We start from the raw sequence: 24,858 nt of genomic DNA on the forward strand, positions 1-24,858 counted from the left end.
TCCTGTAATAACCACTGTTTATTATTCAAATGTTATGATTGAATTTACAGTCAAATAGGTAACAAGCAGAGGTGTGTCAGGTCCTTTGGGTGAGTGTTTGTCAATGCCTTGATTAAAACAGAGGGAAGGGAGTCTTTAAAAACCATGACGCTCTCTAGAACCAAAGGACCACATCAAGACTGTGCAGCAAACACATACTCTAACTACAGATCACAAATACTTGATACTTTATAAATTAAAAATACTGTTTTATACATAAACGTGTACGTGTTGCACTTATGTCCACAGTGGTAGAGAGGAGAGGTCTAGATCTAATCTAATGCTTTACAGTGGCACTTTCCATAGTTGAATCTCTCGCAATGCTGGCTGAGGAACCGCTCAATGTAGCAAACCAGTGAGACTGTAACTAAAGAAAATATGGATGCGGTAACTGAGAGAAACAAACAGTGAAGTGTTCTAAACCATTATTTGGATTTCAAAAGATCTCTTTAACTTAAGATGCAACGTCCACATTTTTAGAAGATTACGTCCAAGTGTTTAGGCACTAAAGAGATGGTTAGCTAGCAACATGTGATTAAGCTTACCATCTCAAGTAAAGCAAATCATTCTGATAAATATGACATTTTGAGACATATATGGATGTTTTGGGGGTGTGCAAATTAAAGGGTCAAGACATTACGCACCACCATCCGCTGAAAATTAGCCACAAATAAAATACATGATATAGCTATGATGCAACACTGAGCCATGTATACAGGCAAGCGTATTATACCACAGAACATATTATATATATATATATATAATTATATATATTATGCAGAAGTTTTGGCTGATTATTTAATTTTTTCTCGTGGTGGCTGGTTGGGTCTTGGATTCAAAAATCAGCCGTTCCTGAATCATTTAAGCATATTTACACAAATAACAGTTCCTCAACTCTATATTATAATAAAAAAGAAGAAGAAGAAAAAAAAAAACATTCACACAAAAATATAACATTTGAAATAATTCTTAGCACCAGTGTATCAGATAAAAGTCTTGCTACGCCAGTGTACAAAGTTGCATAGTGTTGAGTTTTGCTCATGTTAATGTGGTTCGCAGGACACCTTTAATAAAGCAGCAGCGTCTGAAAAAAATCTAAACAAATACACAACTGAAATGTGTCGCAACCATGAAATGTATGAAGTCAGCGGAGCCATGCAGGGACTTTTAGTACTGAACTATTTATATACACATGAACTGAAATACTGTGTTTACGTGTTCGACTCACTCGCATTACCAAATCTAGCACGAGGGGCGAAGAAGATGTGCAGTGCGAACAAATTAAGATTCCTTCACTGTTAGCTTTGAGCAAATAGCGTTACCAATGATTAAGTAGCAAACGTCCTCAAACAAACGTCTTGACTTCTGATTAGGTCGGAATTTTGATTCGGTTTTAAAGACAAGAGATTTGAGAGGAAGAGCCGGAAGTGGTGCAGTCATGAGGGTTCAACTCGAGGCCCCTAACAGCTCATGCACACACAAATACAGACAAACACACACACACACACGCACACACACGGCCATTCCTCTTCACATAGCATTTCTGCATATCAAAAGATTAAAAGCTGCTTTTGTCTTCTGTTTGTAAAACATGATTTTGAAGAAACGTACAGAAATACAAACAAACAGTAACCTAATAAAAGGAAATAAAATGCAAGTAAAAGAATCTGAAACAAAACAAGGGCTGTTTTGGTGGCGAGGGATGCTGAAGAACACAGGGAGTGTAAGGCAGACGTAGCGGTGTGGCGTGAAGAGGTTAAGGCCGCTCCAGAGACGGAGTGTTGAAGCAGCCCTCTGGCAGAGTGTTTTTGATGTCGTTGAGGTTCATGATGTCCTTTCGAATGTCTTGGATCTGACGGTCGTAGTCGCTGATCATGTCCTCCTGGCTCTTAGCGATGTCGTTCAGCTCCTTCAGCTTCTTGTCCAGGTCACTTCCTGCCATCTTGTCCTTGGCATCTTTCAGAGCGTTTTCGATCTGATTCAGCTTGCTCAGATCCACCTTATCGATGTTGTCTGGAAGAGGATGAGGTGGTGTTATATTAAGGTGTTTAAGTCGCCACACATTTCACAGAAGTGCATTCTTCTTGCGCAGTATAACATTGAAAATAAAATGATCATCAATCCCAACAGTAGTATAAGCTAAAAATGCATATTTTTTATTTTTATTTCAATTTAAGCAATTTAATGCATAACACACATCTTTAAACAGGCATCAAGGAAAGTAGATGACATCTATCATGATTTTAATTATTTTTCAATTATAAGTCTGCCACAAAAAAATGTAATTAATTAATTGTGTGTCTTACTGAGCTGCTTTAATAATTCATTGATTGTGCCCAGCACTGTCTTGACAGCATTTTTGGCATTTTTGGCATTGTCCTCAGCTTCTTTAGCGTTATTAGATGCCTGTGAAGGAGAGCAAAGTTAATTCAATGTCTATAAAACGATTTTAAAACAAATAGAACACATTTAGTCCAGGCCATAACCCACCATGGCTGCCATCATCATGTCAGCATCTGCTTCAGCTTTCTTCTTCTCTAGCTCTTTCTCAGCAGCTGTGAGCTGGTCCATCATGCTGTTCACCTCTCCATCCAGTTTCATGGTGTCTTCAAAAGCTTTTTCTGCATCCGTCTTTGTCTTTGCTGAACCCTGATAAAAAAAAAGGGCAAATCAAATAAAGGCACAGTCTGATAAGTTCACAGACATCCCACAACTTTTGTATGTTTTTGATATTCTTCATTTGAAACTCAACATGTACCTTCTGCACATCATTAGCTATTTTCTCAGCTTCCTCTGCCTTCGTTTTAGCTTCTTTAGCATCTGCAGCTGCGTTGCCTAAAGCCGCCTCGGCCCGTCGGGTCTTCTCATTGGCTTCATTGATTGTCGCATTGATTTCTGGGATTCGCCTCATGGCATCCTCAGCAGCAGTTTTGTTGTCATTGACTCTCTTGTCAAAATCTGAAAGAAAGACAAATATTAATAAATACATTTTTAAACACGTATTTACTTTGATGTTTAGATCTTTATTTATTCCTCCTCTCTCTCTCTCTCTCTCTCTCTCTCTCTCTCAAGAGCTCTCACCTCTGAGGTTGTTCAGAATGTCCTGGGCCTCTCGGAAGGTAGCGGTGCCTTTTTTCGCTGCCTCCTCAGCCAAGGCCTTTGCTGCGTCTGCACGAGCCAGCAACTGATCAGCTGTCTGAAGAAGTCCGAAGCGGAACGAGAGATGGAAAACACAAGAATGGTTGAGTTCTTACACCGCTCTCTTCAATGCCTTGTCTGGCTACCATTCAGAAGGTGAAGTTTTGGACTTTCATCATGAACATAATTACTTATGAGAATGAATAGCAATACAGCGGGGGAACAAATACGCGATATATATTTTAGTCTAAAAGTAATCATGTAAATGCTCTTCCTGAAATGCCAACCTTCATCAAACACTGCAAAAATAACTCACACTGCGAGCAGATTTCTTAAGAATTGGGTTCAGCTCTTAACATTGAACTCAATCAGATTAAGATGAGACTATGGACTTTCGCTTGTCTCTTATCAGCATCATTTAAGAAACTCCTGTGCCTCATTGCATGTGTTTGACTATTACATATCAAACGTGTGAAAGAACTGCTAAACTGAACAGCAACTAAATATTCTCACCATTTCTTCAAAATCTTTAAACTAATTCCAAACAAAACAAGTACATTAAAAGTCAAAAAGCATTCGTACCTGTTGCTCAGTTTTTCCTTTTTCCAGTAGTTTGCGGACCTCCGTCTCTTTGCCCCTCAGGTCCTCTCTCAGGTCATTGTACTCCTTCTCAGTCTTGTCTATTAGTTTGTCCAGGTCTGATGCCTCCTTCTTTATCTTATTGGCCTCATTCTGAGATAAATTCAAGAGACCGGATTATAGATGCATCCACGCTGATTGTGCAAATTCAGTAAGAATGATAAAACATCAAGAAGTCAGCACCTCTAATGTTTTGGTGTCGATTCGGGGCAAGCTGGTCAGGTTGGCGTAGATCTTCAAAGCTTTGTCTCCTGCCTCTTCTGCTTCAGCTTGTATTTTAGCAGCCTGTTTCTCCAGGTTCTTGGCTAGATCCTTTGCTTCGACGTATCTGCGCACATACGAACAGCAATTTAGTTGTAAAGCACGACCAACTGCATTTAAAATCTTTGATACTTTCCTATTTGATACAAGAATATTGACAAGACATGAAAGTCGCATTTAACGTGACGTCCAAGACATACTTCCTGTTGAGTTCATCAATGTCGTTGCTCGTCTTGTTCTCGCCATCGAGCGCCTTCTTCAGCATATTATAGGCCTTCGTGGAAGTGTCATTGGCGTCCTTTGCGATCTTCTCGATCTGATCAGCATCTGCTTTATGTCTGTGCAAAGAGCCATAGAAAAATACTGAATAAAACTGTAGTAGGTGGTATGAAAAATCATTATTAACACAGCGTGAAATACTGTAACTCACTTTTCGGACAGTACGCGGGCTTCTTCTGCCAGAAGTGTCATATTGTTTGGATCTCCAGAGGTTGTGGGGATTTTAATATCCTACAGGAACAGATGATAAGGATGGAAAAAAAAAGAGACATTTCAATGGCCTCCGCTGCCATTAGCTGAAGGTATTTGTGGGATATTACTGTTTTCTCTCTTGGCGGTGCGGTAGAAATCTCACCACTTTACTGATGGCCTCCTTGGCTTTGTTCAGCTCCTCTCTAGCGGTGTTGATCAGGTCCTCTGCGTCGTGGACTCGCTTCCGTGCTCTATCTGCCTGCGTTCCTGTGCTGTCCACGGTGATCTTGATGTTCTGCAGTCGGTTCCACTGGTTGTTCAGGGTCTTGTTGATGTTGTTTAGACGGTCCAAAAGGGCTTTATCCACTTCTGCATTATAATAGTTAAAGATAACAAAATTATAATCATGTAAAGTGAAATATATCTGCTCTATTATCAAGTAAAAATATAAGTAATTGTTTTATTTGCCTTTAAAATATATATATATATTAGTTGTTCTTATTTTATATAGTTAATCAATATGATGACCTATTACATTTTTTAAAATCTCATTTGTTTTTTGGGGGGCATTTAAAACTATAAGAAATATTTCGAAACTTGTTACACTGTCAGACGATACCTTTGCTAGCCTGAGCCTCTTGCAGTAAGTCCATTATTGTTTTCTCTGCCTCCTTCAGTCTTTCCTCGAAGGCCTTGTCACTCACTGTATTCTCAGTATTGTCCAGATTATCAATCAAATTCTGTAGCTCATGGAGCTTCTGTCTCTGCTGGTTCACCTGTAAAGAGAAGAAAAGAAAAATCTGAGGTATAAGGAGTTATCTGTTCTGTTATGAAACGTAAAGTCCCGTGTTCATAAGATGATCTCTAACCTTGTCTCTGACCAGGCTGTAACAGCTGGGACACTGCTGACAACCTGGTGTGGAGCGGTTGTAGAAGTAGTTCTCCTCACACATGTCGCAGCGAGCTCCCACGAAGCCTGGGCGACACTGACAACGCCCGTTTTCCTTGCACTGAGCAGACTCTGAGCCTTCTGGGTCACAGTCGCAAGCTGCAAAACCAAACCAATGGTAAATGGAACAGATCTAAGATACAAGATCAATTCTAAAGCAATTGTGCATTTAGCAGAACTGCTGTAGAAAGGCAAAAGAGCAGGACACCGTACGTTTGCAACCCGACGAACTGAATCCAAAGAAGTTGACCTCACAGCGCTCACAGTGTTGACCTGTGACCCCTGGCTGACACTCGCATTGGCCTCTAACGATATCACACTGACCGTTTGTGGAGCCGATAGGGTCACAGTTGCATCTGGGGAAACAAATTGAAAGATTAGTTTTAAAAAACTTGCAGTTCTGTCGATCCTATATCATTAAGAAAATGAGAGAGAGAGAAATAAACCAAATACCGTTCACATCCCTTGCCGCTCTGAAGGTTGAAGAAACCAGGCTCACATGCACTGCAGTCTCTGTCAATGACATGGGGAAGACACTGACACTGACCCATCACCTGAGAGCAGGTCGTCTTGCTGTCCACTGTCCCGTACGGAGAGCACGAACACGCTGCAGAGGTGGAAAAAGAAAGGTTTAGAAAATAAATGTTTTTTTTTTTTTTTTTTTTTTAATACAGTAAAACTGGGAAACATTATTATATTTAAAATTATGTTTCTATTTTAAGATGGCAAAGCTATTACTCTAGACTTCAGTGTCACATGATCCTTCAGAAACCATTCTAATATGTTGATTTGGTGCTTTTCTAATTATTATCAGTGTTCAAAAACTCTTTGACTAGTTTAGCAGAACAGAATTTATTTCAAAATCATTTGTAACATGGAATAAATTGTCTTCATTGCCACTTTTAATGAAGCTAATGCATACTTGCTAAATAAATGTACTATTGTTTTTTGAATGGTAGTGTATGTATGTATGTATGTATGTATATATATATATATATATATATATATATATATATATATATATATATATATATATATATATATATATATATATATATATATACATATCATGAAATAAACCCCTATAAAGATAAGAAATAAACACTCACATTTGCATTTGTCTGATACATTTGCGGCACGGGCATTGCCGTAGAAACCCTCTTTGCAACGGTCACAGAAGACTCCGGCTGTGTTGTAGATGCACTTGAGGCATTCGCCCGTCTCTCGGTTACAGTTGCCTACAGCATTGGGGTCGATGTTGTTGTTGCAGCTGCAGGCACGGCACGCCCTGACTCGTCCATTTGAACCAAGAGGGTCCCCGAAGAAGCCATCATCACATAATTCACACCTCTTACCTGGAGACAGTTAAAGGTGGAGATCATGTGTTATATTATTTACTATATTGAATCTCCAAACAGATTGAATGCTCAGAGCCTGTACCTGTGGTTCCATTTGGGCAGTTTGTACAGACCACCTCTTTGGTCCTGGGCACCACGGCACACGTGGCACCTGCGGGGCAGGGACAGGGTTCACAGTCTGAAGGAGAGCCGACCGTGGAGTCACCGTAGAACCCGTCCTTACACCTCTCGCAGCTCTTGCCGGTGGTGCTGTGCTGGCAGTTACACAATCCTGCAAGTTTGAGACAAAGAGACCATGTAATACCACATATCACCACAAGATGGCAACATTTTATAAACACAAAGGAAGAAGTAGCATTACTGCAGTTTAGCATGTACAGAGGGAATTTTGAGTAACCATTGCATATTTAGAAAAATCCAGAAATATGTATTTGCACAACTCTGTTTTGGCTTGAATCTTAAAATGTAATTTTCGTATTGCTCAAAAGTCTTTTATGGGTAAAAAACAAAGTACAGATATTATCTAAAATAAATTTGATTTCAGTGGTTTTCATATTGCATGCATTTAGAGCACATGACTTTCCGTAATGAAATCAAGATCCAGTCTCCTGGGAGCAGAGAAGTAAATTAAATATCAAAACTATGGCAAAGAAATACAAATAAGTCAGTTGTGATGACGAACCTGTAACAGGGTCGCAACTGTCACTGTGTCCATGGCAGTTGCAGGATTCACAACTGCTAAAGCGGCCCAGCTCAGGTTGGCTCCTCCTATATCCCAGATCGCACTGCTCACAGTGCTGTCCCACGTAACCCTTAGGACACGTACACCTCTCAACCCAACGAGCAGGAGTTCCAGGGCCACGGCGGGCAGTCACAAGGGACACGTTGTCTAAATAACCTGCACCTACAGCAGAAACATTAATAAAGTTAGTTCAAGTATCCGTTAAAATGACCTTAAGAGTCTTGCAACAGAGAACCCAAGGTTATTGTCATTTTGTCCTTCCTATTTTGTCTTAAAAGAATGTCTAAAAACACAGCTTTGTGAATTAGTGAATTAGTAGACGTACTCCTTGCACTGTAGGTTCCACGAATCATAACCGAAGTCAGATTGTGCAGAAGTTTCTGGAAGTCGGCGTGTTTTATGGTGGGTCTCCAAGGATAGTCAGTAGTGTCATGGAGTCTAAACAAGAAAAGAGATGATTTTTAACATTAGGAGTACATCAGATAAGCTAACCATATGTATAAATCAACTAATCTGCAAAAAGATGAATGAGATGACTATGAATTCTATATATATTTTATTTTTATGGAACAATGCATGCAATATATGTCACAGTATTATGATGAATTTGACTTGCAATTTACAGCATGCAGTTAATATTCATAGTATAATTATTTTTTTTATTTTTATAAAATATTACTGAATAATGCAGAAAATGTAGCTTTGCCATAACAGGAATAATACATCGAAATATAATAATAAATGGAAAACAGTTATTTTAAATTGTAATACTATTTCACAATATAAGTGTTTTTGTTGTATTCTTATGTACTTGAATATGTAAATCTTGATAGCTTTTGTTTTTATTAATTTGACCAGCCCTAGTTTTACTAAAAAAGACCTCACCTAAACACAAAGGTTTGTGTCTCCTCTCCTGGGTAGGAATTGCCCTGGGCAATAAGTGGCACAGCAACCCGATGGCCGGCCCCCTCCAGCACAACGTCCTCCGCTGAGAGTCGTGCATCATGTCGCTGAATCCTGAAGTTCAGCGTGAGGTTCTGACCATAGCTCAGCAGCTGATCACCAAGAAACTTCTCTACAGTAACAAAAACGAAAGATGATTAGAACAGTCTTATTCATGCAATCTTCTGTCTCTTTATCATACAGAGGAAACCATGTCTCCTATTATACCTGGAGCCACAAAGTAGATGGGGATGTAGTCTTCTGAGATGAGGGAGATCTCTCGAGTGGTGGGTGACCACTGCACAGGAACGCTAGAGCCGTCTCTCTTCTGTCCCCTCCAGCCCTCTTCATCTATACACACATAACGAATATTATTCTTTCTCCTTATCACAATCCTTTGAAACTGCGGCTGATTTTACATTGGCACTAGTATAACTTTAGGAATCAGTATAAACAGGATGTTGACCCTAATGTTTGGATACTTACCCCTGTCGAAGGTGGAGGTAACTTTGTGTATGCTGTAGCCATCAGCACTTTCACACACAGTGGAATGCTGGAAGCAGAAGCATGGAGTACATCCCTGAGGATTCTGGGGGTCCAGGTTAAAGTAGCCCAGTTTACACCTGAGAGAAAGAGGCAAAAGAGTTCATTAGTAATGAGACAGGATGGCTGATAAATGGATTTGTAAAGTTCAGGGACATTTTAATCATTTTAATTACTTCTTGTCCCATGTAAATACAATTATTACTGCAGTTTTATTTCTTTCTCTCTTTACATATTTCAAAACCACCATAAACACGTATGTGGCTGAGAACTACTCAAATATTTTCAAAATAATAATTTATTTTATTATTAAATATTATTTTAATTATTATAATGATATTTATTTTAATTATTGTCATAGTAATTACAATGACACTTATAATTGAGATTTTAACCATAATTTAGATTTTATGTAACATTTTTCACAAGCACCATTCATACATCTGTGTATAAAACATTGTTTTATATTTGAACAAATTACTTTTATTTAGCAAGAGCACATTAAATTGCAAAGTAACCGTAAAGACATGTATAATAAAACAAAAGATTTTGATTTCAAATCAAATCTGTTCTCTGGAACATTCCATTCCATTCATCAAATAATCCTGACAAATATATATACCATGGTTTCTACTAAAGTATTTCGGAGGACAAAACTGATAACTAAAATAAATATTTGAGCACTTAACCAGCATACTGGAATGATTTCTGAATACTGCTGAAAATTCAGCTTTGCCATCACAAGAATCAATTATATTTCAAAATACATTATAAAAATGTTTTACAATATTTTATTTGAATTTGTAATAGTATTTTACTGTAGTATCAAATAAATACAGCCTTGGTGAGTGTTAAAAGACTCCTTTCAAAACGTTTTGTGTATTTTATTTGAGAAAAATGAATCGGTAAATTCCAAACACATAATGAAACATGTAGAGACAGCCCATCACCAGTCAACAGGCAGAACACCAGGGTAGTTCAACTTTGGTGACTGCAAGTCCGGAGGCCCTACATGGTCTGGCTGGGAAACCTGGCCATCCCTGAGCTATTTTCTCTTCCATCTGACACTGAGAGTCCTAATTCGGTTCCTCAGACACACACATGGCTTCAGAGCCTCTGTGTGTCACCCGCATAGGGACTTTCTATTAGAAAAACTGTCTAAACGGCAGACGCCCCTTTTTAAAAGTGTTTATAAAAGCTTTGACATACATCCTAATAACTGAGCAGGAGCTGAAAAGTGGATGATCTTTATTGGACTTTTGGGACAGTGATGCTCAAGATAATTCTGTGGATGACTCGTTTCTAATTTGAGAACATATTTAAACAATCTTAGTAATTGCAACATTTGTGAACAAGTCAAGTATGTACAACACTAACAGCAGGGGTGTTGCCATTGTGTGTGGAGTCTGACCTGTCACAGTTGAATCCATCCACGTTTTCCTTACATTGGCAGCGTCCGGTTTGGACATCACACACCTGCGTGCTTCCGGCTCGATTACAAGAGCAGCGACTGTAGAGGGGAAAGAGGGAGCAAGAAGGTCAAGGAGAAATAATCAACTTTAACAACACAGATTAAAGGGTCTGCAAATCAAATATAACCTTCTCGAAAAGAAAGACAGTTTCTGGGGTTCTTAAAAAGTCAAAGTGTGAGAACGTGTTTCAGGCTGGCGGTTTAAGCCATGCCAGCTTTACCTGCAGCCTGCCGCAGTCAATGTGTGATAACCAGGCTGGCATCTGTCACACTTATCGCCCGTCACTCCTGCCTTACAGCTACATCTGCCGGTGATGTCACACTGGGTACTGAGGGAACCTGTAGGGGAAGAACCGGTAAAACAAAGGGCTAGGAACTCAAGCTCCAGGGGAACGTTAAAATTTACACCGAAACAAAATGTTCAAATTAAACCCTATTGATTCCCTCACGTCAAATCATTTTTCTCATACTGTTCAGATAAATTTTTCTCCTTGATTGTGAACAAAAAAACAAAAAATTGGGCTGGTCTGTTACGCACCAACTGGGTTGCAGCTGCAGGAGAGACAGCGCTGGCCGGAGGAGTCTCTGTAGTAGTTGTCCCGGCATCGCTCACAGTTCGGCCCATCCGTATTGTCGGCACAGTTGCGGCAGTGCCCTCCGTGACCAGTGGCACGGTACAACTCCGAATCGAAATAACATTCGCCACTCTTTCCATTACAGTCACAAGCTGAAACAGAGACACATCCTCCAGTCAGAACTTAGACGTAACAATTCCCTGGGGTGGCATTAATGTGACGATCACACCTGTACACGAAATAAATGCTTGAACAATCTGGAACTGAATTACGCAGATGTGGTTCGGCAGTCATCAGGACTTCGAGTAAGATTTCTGCTTGAGCAATTCGTGGACACATTCATGAGAGAGAAATGGAAATAAGATGATGGACGAGCAGGAGCTGTGTGGGTGTGAGAACTCTAGCTCTCGGGCTGCTGTGCATCAGATGTGCACATTAGTCATGCATTTCCAGGAACTGCCTGCATGTATGCATCCAAAGAAGGGGAGGGAGGTCCCCAAAAGCCCCTTCTTCTATAATATAACATTTGTTTAAGAAAACAAGTGACTCATTATGGAGGAGGTTATTGTTTGGAAAGACTGCAGTTCTCCATGTACTCATGACGGAGGTCAAACAGCTGCGATTTGGAATCTTTCTACTTATTCCACTGAATGCTGAGAGGACATCGATAGTTAACCCCCAAATAGTTTACTTATATTTTCTACCCCATATGTCTTTTAAACTATGTGCTACTAAATTTAATTTGAGTTTTTTTTTTTTCTGAAATACAAAAGGTGGCACAAATGACCTTAGTCAGGACTTAAGATTTTGTTTCCCGCAATTGTAAAATAAATTGATTTCCATGCTAGCTCCCAAAAGGACAAATATATCTTAAAAGCATGTGATTATTGCCTTCGTTTGAAATGTATACATAAACTTTGAGGAACATAGTCTCAGAATCTTTTATTTTTTTAAATTAGCTGAATCAGTCACATGACTTCTGAGGACTAATGGTGTGTTAATGACAACAACGATGTATGACACGTCTACAAACAAAACGTCATCTAACACGTGTAAATGAGATTCGAGAGCTCTGGTAGAAAACTAGCAGTGAATATCATTTTAACGGTTTAAGATTTCATTTAAAATATCTTCAATAGTGTTCAGAGTATGAATGAAATCTAAGGGGAAGTTGAAAATAACAGCATTTATTTTATTTTCTAACACTATAAATGTCTTCACTGTTGGTTTTTTATTAATTTAAAGCATACTAGCTAAATAAATCTAATAATTTATTAAAAAAATTGTAAATTGACTTTTTAAACAAAAGTGTAAATACACGCACATATTTGGAATACAGTGCACAAATCTGTTACAAGTTACAAGATAGAAGGTCATGATTTTCTTGAAGCTTGGCAGTATAAAAAGGGTCATTTTTATTTATAAATGGTTTGGAATTTGAATTTGAATTTTTCTATTATATGTAGAAAACCAGTGAAAGCAAAATGAGTCTTTTTTCGAGGAAGAGTTGACTAAACACGTAAGACCACACTTACGCAGACACTCGTTGGCGTTATCACCGGTGGCTCTCCTCCAGGGACGGTCATTGTAGAAGGGCTTGCACACGTTGCAGTTTGGCCCCTCTGTGTTGTGTTTGCAGTTACACACCAGCTTGCTGCGCTCGTTCTTCACACACTCGCTGGCGTGGCCGTTACACTTGCACCTGGGTGGTGAGGGAGAAGGTAACAGACCGGTCAGGTGCAAAAGGGCCAGCACACAATGATAGGGCACGCTTGCTGTATGACTACACATCCTGCCATTGTAAAACAAACCAAGCAGACACAAACGTGCCGCAAAGCTGTTCAAACACAGAGCTCTGATGATGTTTGCTGAGCCTATCACTGAAACGTCACTGCACCTTTGTTTTGAGATTGAGTAGCTGATGTGGGTTTCTTTATTCTGCCCATCCTTAGATACAGCGGGTGAGAATATGCAGTAATAAAGTTCACGGTGGGTGTGTGTGTTCACTACTGTGTGTGTGCACTTGGACGGGTTAAATGCGAGCACACGAACGAACGCAACAAACATATTCACCAACAAAGACACCTTGACAGAGGACTCGGGACAAGAGAGGGCTTGTGCAGTTAAAGCCACCTCTTGCACATTGTCTCAGGTGATCCTTGGCAAAGCCTCATGGAAAAGGTGACGTGAGGAATCATAACTTGGAGGATGTGCACTCATCTGACGTGCATTTTCCCTAATACTAATATACTGTATATTTATCACGGATAAAGTAAAACTCCCAGGATGCTTCTGTTGATCCGATCACTTGAGGAACATACGGCTGTCCGTGAGCACTGATGTTGAAGCTGGACAGAAGCCCACGGGCTATAAGGCCGCAGGTTTGAATGATTCCCTTCAGCCTCAGCCTTGTTCAGTTCCCTTTCCAGACTCTCTGCCCGCCCCATTCCAGTTCCACTGCGCTCTATAATCCAGCACTCCCAGGCAGGAATGTAGGGAATGTGGGCTGTGTAATGGAAATCTGCTCCACATTTCAAACAGTTTAAGGTGAAAAGACATGCAATGCTGCACCTAGAGATGTTTCACGCTTGCTCGACAGCGCTCTGATCCCTCATACGGCCTTCATCTCTAAAGCTCACTGTCAGGGTTTAAAGATTCCACAGACAGGAAGCAAAGAGGTAGTTCTTAAATTTTTGTACCTTAAGTTAAGATAAATTGCATAGGAATTCATCGTTTTGGTCCTTTTTTTTGCATATAGAATTGAACAAACTGGTTTAAAACAAGAAATTCTTGTGCTATTATCTATTAACTAGAGGCTTGCTCTCACAGAGAGTGAGTTTTCCCATGCAGAAAGATTTTGAAATGAAGCAGTGCGTCCCAAATCAACCTATTTCACTCAAAGCGTGAAAGCTCACACTGCAACGATCTAATCTTTTAAAGCGGAGGTTCTTGTTTTTTCTGTTTGCACACTGAAAAAAAAAAAAATCATATTTCGCGTCACATGTCCAGCATTCCAGATGGAGCTGCTGATATCCATGGTCTGAATACAAGGAAGATATGTCAATGCTTCATTAAACTATATACTGACATATTAACGCTGGAGAGTGAAGCAACGGGGTGAAAACGTACCGTCCTCCAACAGCGAAGTCAGAGATGGCGTAGTAGTAGGATTTGAGAACTTTGGGATCGTTGAAAACTTCATCTCCGAAAGTGTTTAATCTGTTCAGGGTCACTCTGATGTCCGTGGCAGTCACCCAGTCCTGATAGAGAGAAACAGAATTACAAATTAGGCTTTTAAAAAAACGAGACCGTAAAAGCAAGAATGTAGCTAGAGAAAGACTAGTCGTAGATGACTTTGCAGTAGTTATTAGAGAGGTTTTAGCAGGGAAGAATTCTTCCCATCTGTTCTGTGTTCAGACGTCAAAAGCGAACACATCCTCCGGCCTCTAATCTAAACAAAACCTGCTGTTTGAGGCACTATAATGTCTGCAGAAAGGTTTCATGGGAAAAGAAAAACGCCAGTGTGACGTTCAGCATGTAAATGTCATTTAGAATGATGCCGCACTCGTACTTGCAGTTGAACTTTGCCTGTTTGTGGCCACATTCAGGGAGTGCCAATGGAAGCAATCTCAGGAACCAACGAAAACATGACTCAGACCAAGACTTTAGTCCTTTTCCTAAAAGCTTTGCACGCATTTCCTCTAGTTTCACTATAAATGTTGTTATTTTACAAGCAGGGTTGACAATAACACAGCGGTTAAAGTGGAGCCAGGCAACCCTGTAACAACAGTGAACATTTTCAGTCCACCAAACATCTGCTGGAACTGAGGAGGAAACGTCCTCAAGTCATTCTGACACCTTATCCACAGCTGACGGCCGTGATTCAGAGCATGTTCCTGTTTGGGAAGACAGCCAACGATTTCACACTTCTCTTCCCCTAGAGAAACATGCAACATAAACACAGATTTATCCCAAAGAAATATGAGGATTATCACTAATGATCAAAGCTATAGTATAGTTTAGGAATGGGCAGTATACTTAAAGTAACTTACAGTCAAATGCTCCATATTTTTAGTGTTTCTAATATACTATTAAAATAAATATATATTTTTTATAATACCCAATTTTAAAAATACATGACAGCACTACACACTTAAAACACAAGCTCTGTCATCTGATTATTTTCTTGAACTTCATATTTGGAGGAGATACATAAATAAATCTGCCAAAACTGTTTGTACTACTCAGTAGTATAAGGTCATTTTTTGAGCTTGACGGTTGTAGTCACCATCCGCTTTCAGTGCCTGGAAAAGAGCAAACAGGACTCCGATTGTGTTTCACGGAAAACTTACATCATGTGTTTTGACCAAAACGATGATGACAGGATTTTCACATTTGAGTTCGCTTTCACTTTAACCCTTTTCAACCCCCAAGAAATGAGATACAACCAGATTTAACCATTAGCACTGCTTGGAAACAACAACAACAACAACAAAAGAGTACATATAAAACTAACGGCTCATGATCAACTAATGATATTAATGAAAGCTGATGAGTGAAGCCAGTTTGTTGCGGATCATATTCAAAAGTCCACAAACAAACCTAGTCCGTCTTCTTTCAACACACGCTTCTAGAACAGCGTATGACAGCCATTTAAAAGTTAAACCCACAGAAACAGATCCATTCCTATAAAAAGAGTTTGGGGCTTCGGTATGAATAGCTTTATGGCATATGAGATGTCTGATATGGAAGTATCTGGCAACAGAGCTAAAATTGTACATTTGGTAAAGGTAACGTTACATATGAAAAACAACATTATACAAAAAAATATATAAATATAAACAAATGTTTACTTTAATAATACTGCTTAATTTTCTCAAAATTAGAAGACACGTGAAGCACTTGTTTGGTGGTACAGAATATAAATATATAAACGTGAATACTAATCAAGTACCAATGATGCACTAAAGAGCTCCCAAAATAACTAAAAGGACGCAACATAACTAGAAACACTGACTGCAGGCGCCATCCTGCATGAATATAAACCACTATCTATATTAAATTCTCTTTGGTAAATTAGAAACCATGGGGACCGGCTCGAATTTTCACCACATAAAAGCACATGGTGAAAAAAAGTGATTCAAGACAACAAATCAGACCCCAGTGTTCCAGCTCTTGTGTTCACGCTGCACGTTGTCCATCACTTGCACATGCACTCTTTTCCAGCTGTGTCTGTGCACAGCCGAGCACAATCAGAATGTGGTGGGAAATTGTGGGGGTGTCACCTAGTAATATGTTGCAATTTTTGGCTGTGCTGAGCGAGCGGGAGACGATGTGGCACCTGGACAGCGCAGCACGGGTCACACAAACAAACCCCAGCCTGCCTGCCTGTCCTACATTATCTGCTGTCCACCCACTCCTGCTCATATCTCACACTTAACCTCTTTTCGCCTCCCTGTAACCACGGCAGCATCTTGTTTAGGTTTGGCATGCAGAGCGCTTTCTCTGCCTGACAACAAATTCCACAGTCAGCACACGGAAGGACTGACTCAGCTCACATTGGGATGAGCGTCTGTCTCTTATTCAGCTAATTAGTCTGAAAAATGTTTTTTTTTTTTTGGCTGTGATTGTGGTCTCGGGAAATATATCAAGTTCTGGTGAAATGAAACAAAGTTTTTTTGCATAACAGTAACCCTGTGGTGTGTAACGGTCAGAAACATGTTGTAAAACCAATTTAACAAATAAAATTCATTCTTCTATGAAGCAAAAAAATAATGGCGCTCAACAATAAATAAAAAATAAACAAATAATACAAATAAAAGTATAGCACCAATAAAAAGTTTGGGCTCAGCAAGATTTTGACTTTAAATTCAAATTAAAAAACTTTTTAAGGATGCACTGAATTGATCAATTGATCACGTGGAACTGAAGAGTAAATAGCTATACAAGAATAAATTTTAAAATATACTGAAACGGTAACATATAATAAAGTATTAACAATATTTCACAATATTCCTGTTTTTTTTTCTTCTCTTTTTTTTTCAGACTAATGCAGCCTTGGTGTGCAGAAGAGATTTCTTAAAAACGTATTACTATTTACGATTTTACAAATGTGCCAATCCTACAAATATTTTACTATTACTATATCAATTTTATCACTTGTATTACTATTAACTACTATCACTACAGTGCAACGTTTTCCAAAATACAGTAAATGAAAATGTGAAGTTGTATTGTAATATGTTCCAAATACTAATATCTCTCACATGCAAACACTTCTAAATGACGAGCTGTTTGTTTGAGGCAGTGGAATGTTACTCAATCTGGAAAGTAAAATCTTGGAAAAGTAACTTGGCTGCAGTCACACATTACAACACAACCACACATCTGGAAACAGAGTGTTCGATTCCTTATTTCTGAGACTGTGACTGATGTGAAAGCTTTTGACTTCATGAGTACGAGCAATCAAGGGAGGGTGAGTAAAAGATAAAAAAATAAAAAACAGGAGACTTGTTTACCTGCAGCACAGGGCTGTTGTCGAAATTATAAGCGCTGGGTCGGCCCTCGAGTGTGGAGAAGGCCACGTTTCCTCCGCTGAGCGGTGAGATGTCACTGAACTCATCCGTGCACAGAGCCTGCTGCTCGTCCTCACCGGTGCGGATGAAGCCGCGGTTGATCTTGCTGTAGGTCTTCTCGCAGGAGCCGCTGTAGTACTGGTAGGGAATCCAGGGCCCGTCTTCACTAGTGCGCTTGTAGATGGCAAAGCTCTCAGGACGACTGGTGTGAAACTTCAGACGCACATAGGTGATGTCGAAAGCCTTGCCTAGAAAAAGAGAGAAGGCAACATAAGGCACTGACTACTGCGGTTTAACACATTGAAAAGATTTAACACCAAGATTTAAGCACTAAAACAGCGATGGACGGATCATTGCTAATAATTAAATGGGAAATGCAACCGATTTTAAATAGTTGGTTTGCGGAGTTGGCACGCATTGCATGGGGAAGTTACAGATAAACATAGAATCAGGTACCGTGAGGATATGCAGCATATATTTAGGTAAACACAGGAGTGAGATTAGGGAGATGTGCTCTATAACGTACAGTACAGAGAATGCAAAGCAGATATCACACAGATAGACTGTTAGTAGCGTCTGAAAACTAAAGGTAGAACAGAGTTCAGATAAAGTGGAAGATGATTGGATACCATACGCTCTCTTTTCTAAACAATCTGTGCTTCGGTACGGCCCACTAGCAGATAGAGCTGGATTCAAGGACTGGATAAGACACTAAGTCAGCACTGCAGGTGCCAAACATACACACATCTCTGAAAGATTGCACAGAAAAAGGGATCAAGGTTAAGCAGACAAGCCTGATATTATACGCAGCTGGCATAACGCCATGCAAGCATAACCTCGTTCCACTGAAAATGCCTAAGAGTTCCTTCCTGTCTGATAAGATCAGCAAATCCGTGCCCTCAAATTTCCATTGTTCTGCTCATTTCTTCTTGCTAGCTGCTGAAATAATCAGGGCTGTAACCACCTTAGAAATATGAGGGGGAATTCCCAATTTTCAAATGATTGTGACATAATATTGTTGGTGCATTATTTATTCAAAGTATAACGAAATGTATAATTGACAATGACTTGAATGCACCACTTCTTTGAAGAGTAGGTTTTTAATTGCTTATATATTATATATATTTTTTTTTTGATAAATTCAGGTTGTAAAAATGTCAGATGGTATTTATGAATTAATTTAAATATTTCAACAACAACAAAACAAATCTGTTAAAAACATTAATATATTTTTTAAAATAATAATGTATTCAAAATGTAAAGAAAAAAAAACTACTACTACTTTTGAGAACCTGGCACTTGTTTTAAACTAGTTTATGTTTTTAAATCTCTCGGTTTAATCTCTTCTTTTAAACTCTCTTTTTATCTCTCCGCCACAATTGTAATCATTTCATCATCAATCACCCTGAAGTCCTTCTTTTCACTATTTAAAGCACGACATGCAATAAAACATTGTCTTGTAAAAAGACGAGCATAATCTCACACCTTTTTTTTTTTTTTTTTTTTTACAAGAAGCTTCGTTTTTTTGTGCTAGTCTGGATTTCAGAAGCTTTGCGAGGTTCTCCAGTAATTATATGGAGCTTGTAAAAACATATTTTTGCATGTCTGAGCAAGCTACGTGGTGTGTTTGGGAGAAACTGCAACCGGGGGGCCAAATGGAAGTGGCATGGAAAGACATCATTCTTTTAGTGTGAAGAAAATGACCCTATCTTTTAGAAGGGCCAAGTTTGGTTTTTAGCAAAGAATTTGCTCTCCAAACAAATCCGCAAAAACTAGGGACAATGTGTGTTAAATAAATACACATATTACACAAATACACAAAGTGCAGCTAAAGCAGGGACTGATGCAAAGCAATGACAAAGAGATTCATACCTTGCAGCAGTCTCTGAGGGTATTATGGCTGTTAACATGAAAATGAACTTGCTGACTTTTAGGAGCCTCCTGCACACATCATGCTGTCAAGGTCAAAGTTCAACAGAAGTGAGAGAGATTTTTACAATAGGGTGTGAGCTTTCTGCTTTTCTGGCAGTGAACAAGTTGACAATGCCGCACGTAGTGCTTAACAAAAGTTGACAATGACTCAAAGGTGAATCAAAGACTTCAAAGTTTCATTCACCAACAAATAGCTAGTTGTCATGATCCTAAAAAGTATTAAAGGGGACATTGGATACCCACTTTCCACAAGTATGAATCTTTTATGGAATATCCACAACATACTTTGGATAAAATTCTTCAATGTTCATGTAAAATGAGACTGGATTTGGAACAGCATGAGGGTGAGTAAATGAAAGATTTCTAATGCTTTGTTGAACCATCATTTTAAGAGCGACTGGCTTTTACAGAATCACTGCACTGGCTCTTGCAAGAGTGAAAATGATGATGGTCACACTCATGAAATAAGACATTATTCCCATGCATGAACACTGGAAAGCGAGTCAAAGGTATTTTCCAGCATGAGTTTTATCCAATACATGTCCATATTTCTCATGGGCCTTTCAAATTCTACTCCTCTCTCGGTGGACAGCTGCTAACTCTTACTCATAACCATTATCCAGATGTTTTCAAGCCATGATTTTACCTTAATTTGTCTCTTGATCATATCGTAATTGACTGCAGGTCAGGTGCAATGAAACAAAGACTGGGAACGATTGCAAGAACATTGGGCCAAAATAGGACCATTTCTCATTCAAGTCCTCAACCCAACGCATCCACATATGGCACTGCTATGCCATGAATCTGACAACAGCAGGATGACTTACAAAACCTAACACCCAAACAATGCAATGCCTTGGCTTAAAACATTCACATGAGTTATACGTACATGTACTTTGCTGACGACACGGCAAACAGTGCCATCATTGATGCCTCACCTCTGAAGTCTCCCCAGCAACCTTGCAAAACAAGATGAACCAAATCTTTTGGCAAACCAGTGAAGAAATGAGCCAGAAGCTGGCTGAGAGCAAAACAAAAAAGCTCCTTCACATAGCCAATGCGTTTCAGGAGGACAGACAAAGAGCACTTGAGCACTGACTCATAGTGCTCACTGGAGCAGTGCTGGAGCTCAAAAGCATGACTGAAGCCAGGGCACACATGAAGAGGAAAGGGTCAGGCCCTGCGGGGGACTCTGCGCTGGACACTCTTTGAACTTACACTTGATGACATCTCATCTTTGTCACCAAGCCACTGGAGACTGAGAGGCTGTGATTTCAGTCTACATACTGGAATTAATGTGGAGGACTGTTTCAAACATCTCCAAACATTGAGGCAGATGGATAATAGTAGTAAAATACATTACATTTACAGTTATATCACTTCAGCAAAGGTGATACAATGCACTTTTATCAGAGCGAAGAAAAAAAAACATCCTAATAAGACATATGCAATTTTTATGTATATTTAATATTTTCATATGCCAGGTTAAAACAAAACCTGATGTTCTTGTGATCCCCAAAATATTGCACATCATTTGGATGATTAATAATTTCCTTTGGGTCAACAGAGCAGACATTACTCAGACCTAAACCATAATTGACTGCACCTGTGAGGGAAGTAACCACAGGTGACCCCTGAAGCTGAGAAAAATTGAAATGACCAGAAGGTAGACATATTAGGATGGAGAAGATATTAGAGCATTTGAAACAAATTAAATCTGACTATATTTTAGAATGTAAGAGATTTGTGTAGTAAATAGTATTATTTAGTATTATGCCATGGTCTGTCTGAATACTCGATTCTGATTGGGTGGAAGGTGTTGATTAAATTTGTTTAACTGCACAGGTAGTTCCAGGTTAGTGTAATCATTGTCTATATTATAACTTGCTTCCTATAAACATTCTATCTCATCTAACAAGTTGCAACTGATGATAATAACAGTCATTTTATTGTTGAAGTCAAATATTACAGCGCAAATATTATTAACATCTTTAATATGTGAATGCTGGAAAGGTCCATGGCATAAGCAGGATAATTAACTGCGCGTCGGGTGGTTCTTCGCCTCAACGTTGTGCATTCAAATCATATAACGCACAGCTAGTCGTTGATTATTGTGTGATTGCTGGTTTTATTTGGTAATCCTCATGGGAAAAAAGTCACTTTCGCTGGTTGTTGTGAAGTCGAGGTCTACTCCAGCAGTTAAAAAGGCTTTTCACAAACGCAACTTAATTAGGCTTATATGGAGGCAAATTGAAGGGCTCTTTTACCTTCACATTAATGGGAAATTCCTCAGTGCCTAATCACATATTCATTACTGCTGCCACTGAATGCAGATATGAAGTCGACATTAATCCAACTTTTTTTATTGTAATACAGTACATTTAATTCCATTTTATAATATATATATATTAATTTTTTTATTTACAATAGTTTTTATTTAACAATTTTTATAGTAACTTTTTTTTAAGCCTACGTTCTTCCAAGAAATTTCAGAATTATTATTTTTTTGTATCCCACAGTATATTCTTAATTTAAGTGCATGTAAATAATACAACAAAAAAGCTGCCACATTATTTCACTCACGAAGAAGTTGTGAGAAGTCCATGAAGAGCGTTGAACGAATGAATGCATGACAGAGGTGGATGGGTGTACCAAGACCTTCAAATTCAAGACCACCCTGAGCAGAAGAGTCAGAGAAATTCCACCACTTCTTCCAGAACAATCAGGGTATTGATGATAAAAGCTGTGGGGCTCCCCGAACAGAAAACTTGTGACACTGGGATGAGTTAGAACACTTATCATAGGGACAACACCCTTCGGGCGGTCTGGGTTTGTTTGTGTGCTTTGTTCAAGGTCACCATATCTCTGGTTATCAGCCTTGGGTACTGAGCCTTTGCTGTAAACAGACTCATTAGGATGCAATTTCTCTCCGTCTCATACCTATAACCAGAACTGAGACTGTGTGACAAGGACAGGAGGAGTCGAAGAGGGAAGGGGGTAGGTAATTGGTTGAAGTGACTGGAATGTGTTTCCGCATTTAGTGACGCCTCAAACAGACCGAAAGAGAGATTGAAAGAGAGAGAAGGAACATCTGTTAATGATCAAGGGGACATGATAGAAAGACTAAGAGAAAGAGATAAAACACAGAAGATAACATCCAAGACCACGGGGGGAAGAGAAATATTTGATGAAACTTGTCACTAAATCAAACAATGCAAGGCACACATGAGAGATTCACCTTGGTTGAGCAAAAACTGCTGCCATAAAAAAGTACATAATGAGGTGCAAGGATGAATAGAAAAATGCATTAAGCCACATTATATAATAAAGCATTTCTCATGATGTTTTTGTGATAAGAGGTGTTATTAAAAAAATACTGTATGGTTCAGAATAGGGATGTCAAATTTCGATTATTTCCATGATCGATCGTCGTTTAAATTAATGATCAATTAATCGATTAATCGTTAACCATAATACTGCAAAATGCGTCTATTGCAGGCACGCAGTCAGCGGTATGACAGGATGTGCAAAAGCCACACACACACACACACAAAACGCTTTCTCACTTGAATTAAAGAGGTTTTAGTCTGAATAAAATGCTAGTAGCAGGATTATAAAATGAATAGATGCGATTATGATCATTTGATAAAATGAAGAGAGCGCGCCATACTTTTGAGGTCATTTTACTTTGTTGACAGTTTCCAATCCTGCACGGAGAACGCTGAACGCGCCTCTTTAAATGGTTTTGTGGTGCTCGTTGTTGTATTTTAAAGCACAATTGCGATGTTTTCAACTGACATTATTGTATAAAATTATCCGAAATGTGGAGCGCGTGTGACTGCGCTGCACATTCAGTGAACTACATCGGCGCTGCTGCACCAAAACACAGTTGCTCACATTAATTTGATCCTGCTGGATTCTGTCCTAGAAAATGTCAGATTTCCGGCATACAGCGCATTAGATCGTGACAGTGCATGCGTGCACACGAGGATGAGCGAGCGCGGCTTTGGCTAGATTTATTTGGAGGTTATTGCTCATGTCTCATTCGGCACAAATCGAAATGTTTCCATATTCGCAATGTATTTGAATGTTAAACTATTATTTATAATGTAAACTAGGCTTGTAGTTAACACGCATTCGCATATAGACGGAAAAGATGATCCTCTTCATATGAGCAAAAACGTCCTTGGCATAACAGCAGAGAGGACCGGTATACTACGGTCTATTTAAACTGACCAGTGTAACCTTTTAATGTTTAGTTGACATTTTATTTTGATAGTGAACAGACTGCGATGTAAGTTTGAATCGCTAGAATATACGTGTGCAGCAGGCTCCGGGGCGATCGAAACAGCTGAGACATTAAAAAATATATATATTTTCCGCAAAAGTGTTTACTTTCATTTGTGCACACTCACAATAAAAACAGAAGATTTGTGCTCTTGTAAAATAAAGCAAACAAACAGAATGCGTTGTCATCCTTTTTTTTTTTTTTTGGTGAACTTATGGTCTGCCCACACTTCTGTTTTAAATCCGTTAATCTTAATTAGCCTATTTAAGTCGGATATATTTCGCATAGCCTATTTAAAAAAAAAAAAAAAGGTTTATTTTATTATCTTTCGCTTTTAATAACTGTTTTCACATCTCTTACTGTGGTAAACATGGGAAGGGAAATTAAAGATTTCATGAATTAAGAATTCGTTCGATTTATTAATTTGTTCCCTTATTTCACTTAAATCATGGGTTATTTAGGGAACAAAATTAATGAAACATGGACAATTGCCACATTAATAATTCGTAGGAATGAATTAACAAGTTGTAGGAATGAATAGACTACCTGTCCTGTCACTGTGTCCCGCAGCCCTGCAAAGCGCACGATATAAAACAGTTATCTGATGAAATGATTAGTAACTACATTTCTATTGCATTTAATGTTGAAGAACTTTTATGTTGTTTCTATTTTAATGTACTTTAAAGTTTAAATCACATTAAAAGCTTAATTTGTACATTGTGAATGAATGATGATGCTTTTATATATCGTCACCGTCACTCACAGCCGCTCGCACGTGTTGAGTGCGCATGAGCCGCACGCAGCCCAACATTGAATCGGTTAACCGACCATCGATAGCCTTAATCGATTGCATCTCTTATCGACAATTAATCGATCATCGATTAATCGTTGACATCCCTAGTTCAGAACTCAAAATGCAATTCTCATCACCTGCA

At 39.0% G+C, this 24,858-nt stretch overlaps 1 protein-coding gene across 1 annotated transcript in view; it reads right to left on the bottom strand.

The window, feature by feature from the left end:
* The window catches only part of LOC113119088 (laminin subunit gamma-1-like), a 50,144-nt gene continuing 25,286 nt past the window's right edge, over nt 1-24,858 (bottom strand). The window contains exons 2-28 of the mRNA XM_026288282.1: nt 17,647-17,951; nt 14,258-14,388; nt 12,664-12,830; nt 11,092-11,280; nt 10,775-10,892; nt 10,494-10,592; nt 9,026-9,162; nt 8,768-8,890; nt 8,483-8,672; nt 7,923-8,035; nt 7,538-7,759; nt 6,938-7,126; nt 6,607-6,852; nt 5,951-6,104; nt 5,711-5,853; nt 5,418-5,596; nt 5,168-5,324; nt 4,712-4,917; nt 4,508-4,587; nt 4,278-4,415; nt 4,000-4,144; nt 3,760-3,909; nt 3,121-3,235; nt 2,798-2,997; nt 2,530-2,688; nt 2,346-2,445; nt 1-2,052 (exon numbers count right to left, since the gene is read on the bottom strand). Coding sequence (XP_026144067.1) covers nt 1,796-2,052; nt 2,346-2,445; nt 2,530-2,688; nt 2,798-2,997; nt 3,121-3,235; nt 3,760-3,909; nt 4,000-4,144; nt 4,278-4,415; nt 4,508-4,587; nt 4,712-4,917; nt 5,168-5,324; nt 5,418-5,596; nt 5,711-5,853; nt 5,951-6,104; nt 6,607-6,852; nt 6,938-7,126; nt 7,538-7,759; nt 7,923-8,035; nt 8,483-8,672; nt 8,768-8,890; nt 9,026-9,162; nt 10,494-10,592; nt 10,775-10,892; nt 11,092-11,280; nt 12,664-12,830; nt 14,258-14,388; nt 17,647-17,951 — 4,412 coding nt within the window. The 3' untranslated portion in view covers nt 1-1,795. The remainder of the gene's footprint in view (nt 2,053-2,345; nt 2,446-2,529; nt 2,689-2,797; nt 2,998-3,120; nt 3,236-3,759; nt 3,910-3,999; nt 4,145-4,277; nt 4,416-4,507; nt 4,588-4,711; nt 4,918-5,167; nt 5,325-5,417; nt 5,597-5,710; nt 5,854-5,950; nt 6,105-6,606; nt 6,853-6,937; nt 7,127-7,537; nt 7,760-7,922; nt 8,036-8,482; nt 8,673-8,767; nt 8,891-9,025; nt 9,163-10,493; nt 10,593-10,774; nt 10,893-11,091; nt 11,281-12,663; nt 12,831-14,257; nt 14,389-17,646; nt 17,952-24,858) is intronic.

Source organism: Carassius auratus, chromosome 2, assembly GCF_003368295.1.
Source record: "Carassius auratus strain Wakin chromosome 2, ASM336829v1, whole genome shotgun sequence".
NCBI lineage: Eukaryota > Metazoa > Chordata > Actinopteri > Cypriniformes > Cyprinidae > Carassius > Carassius auratus.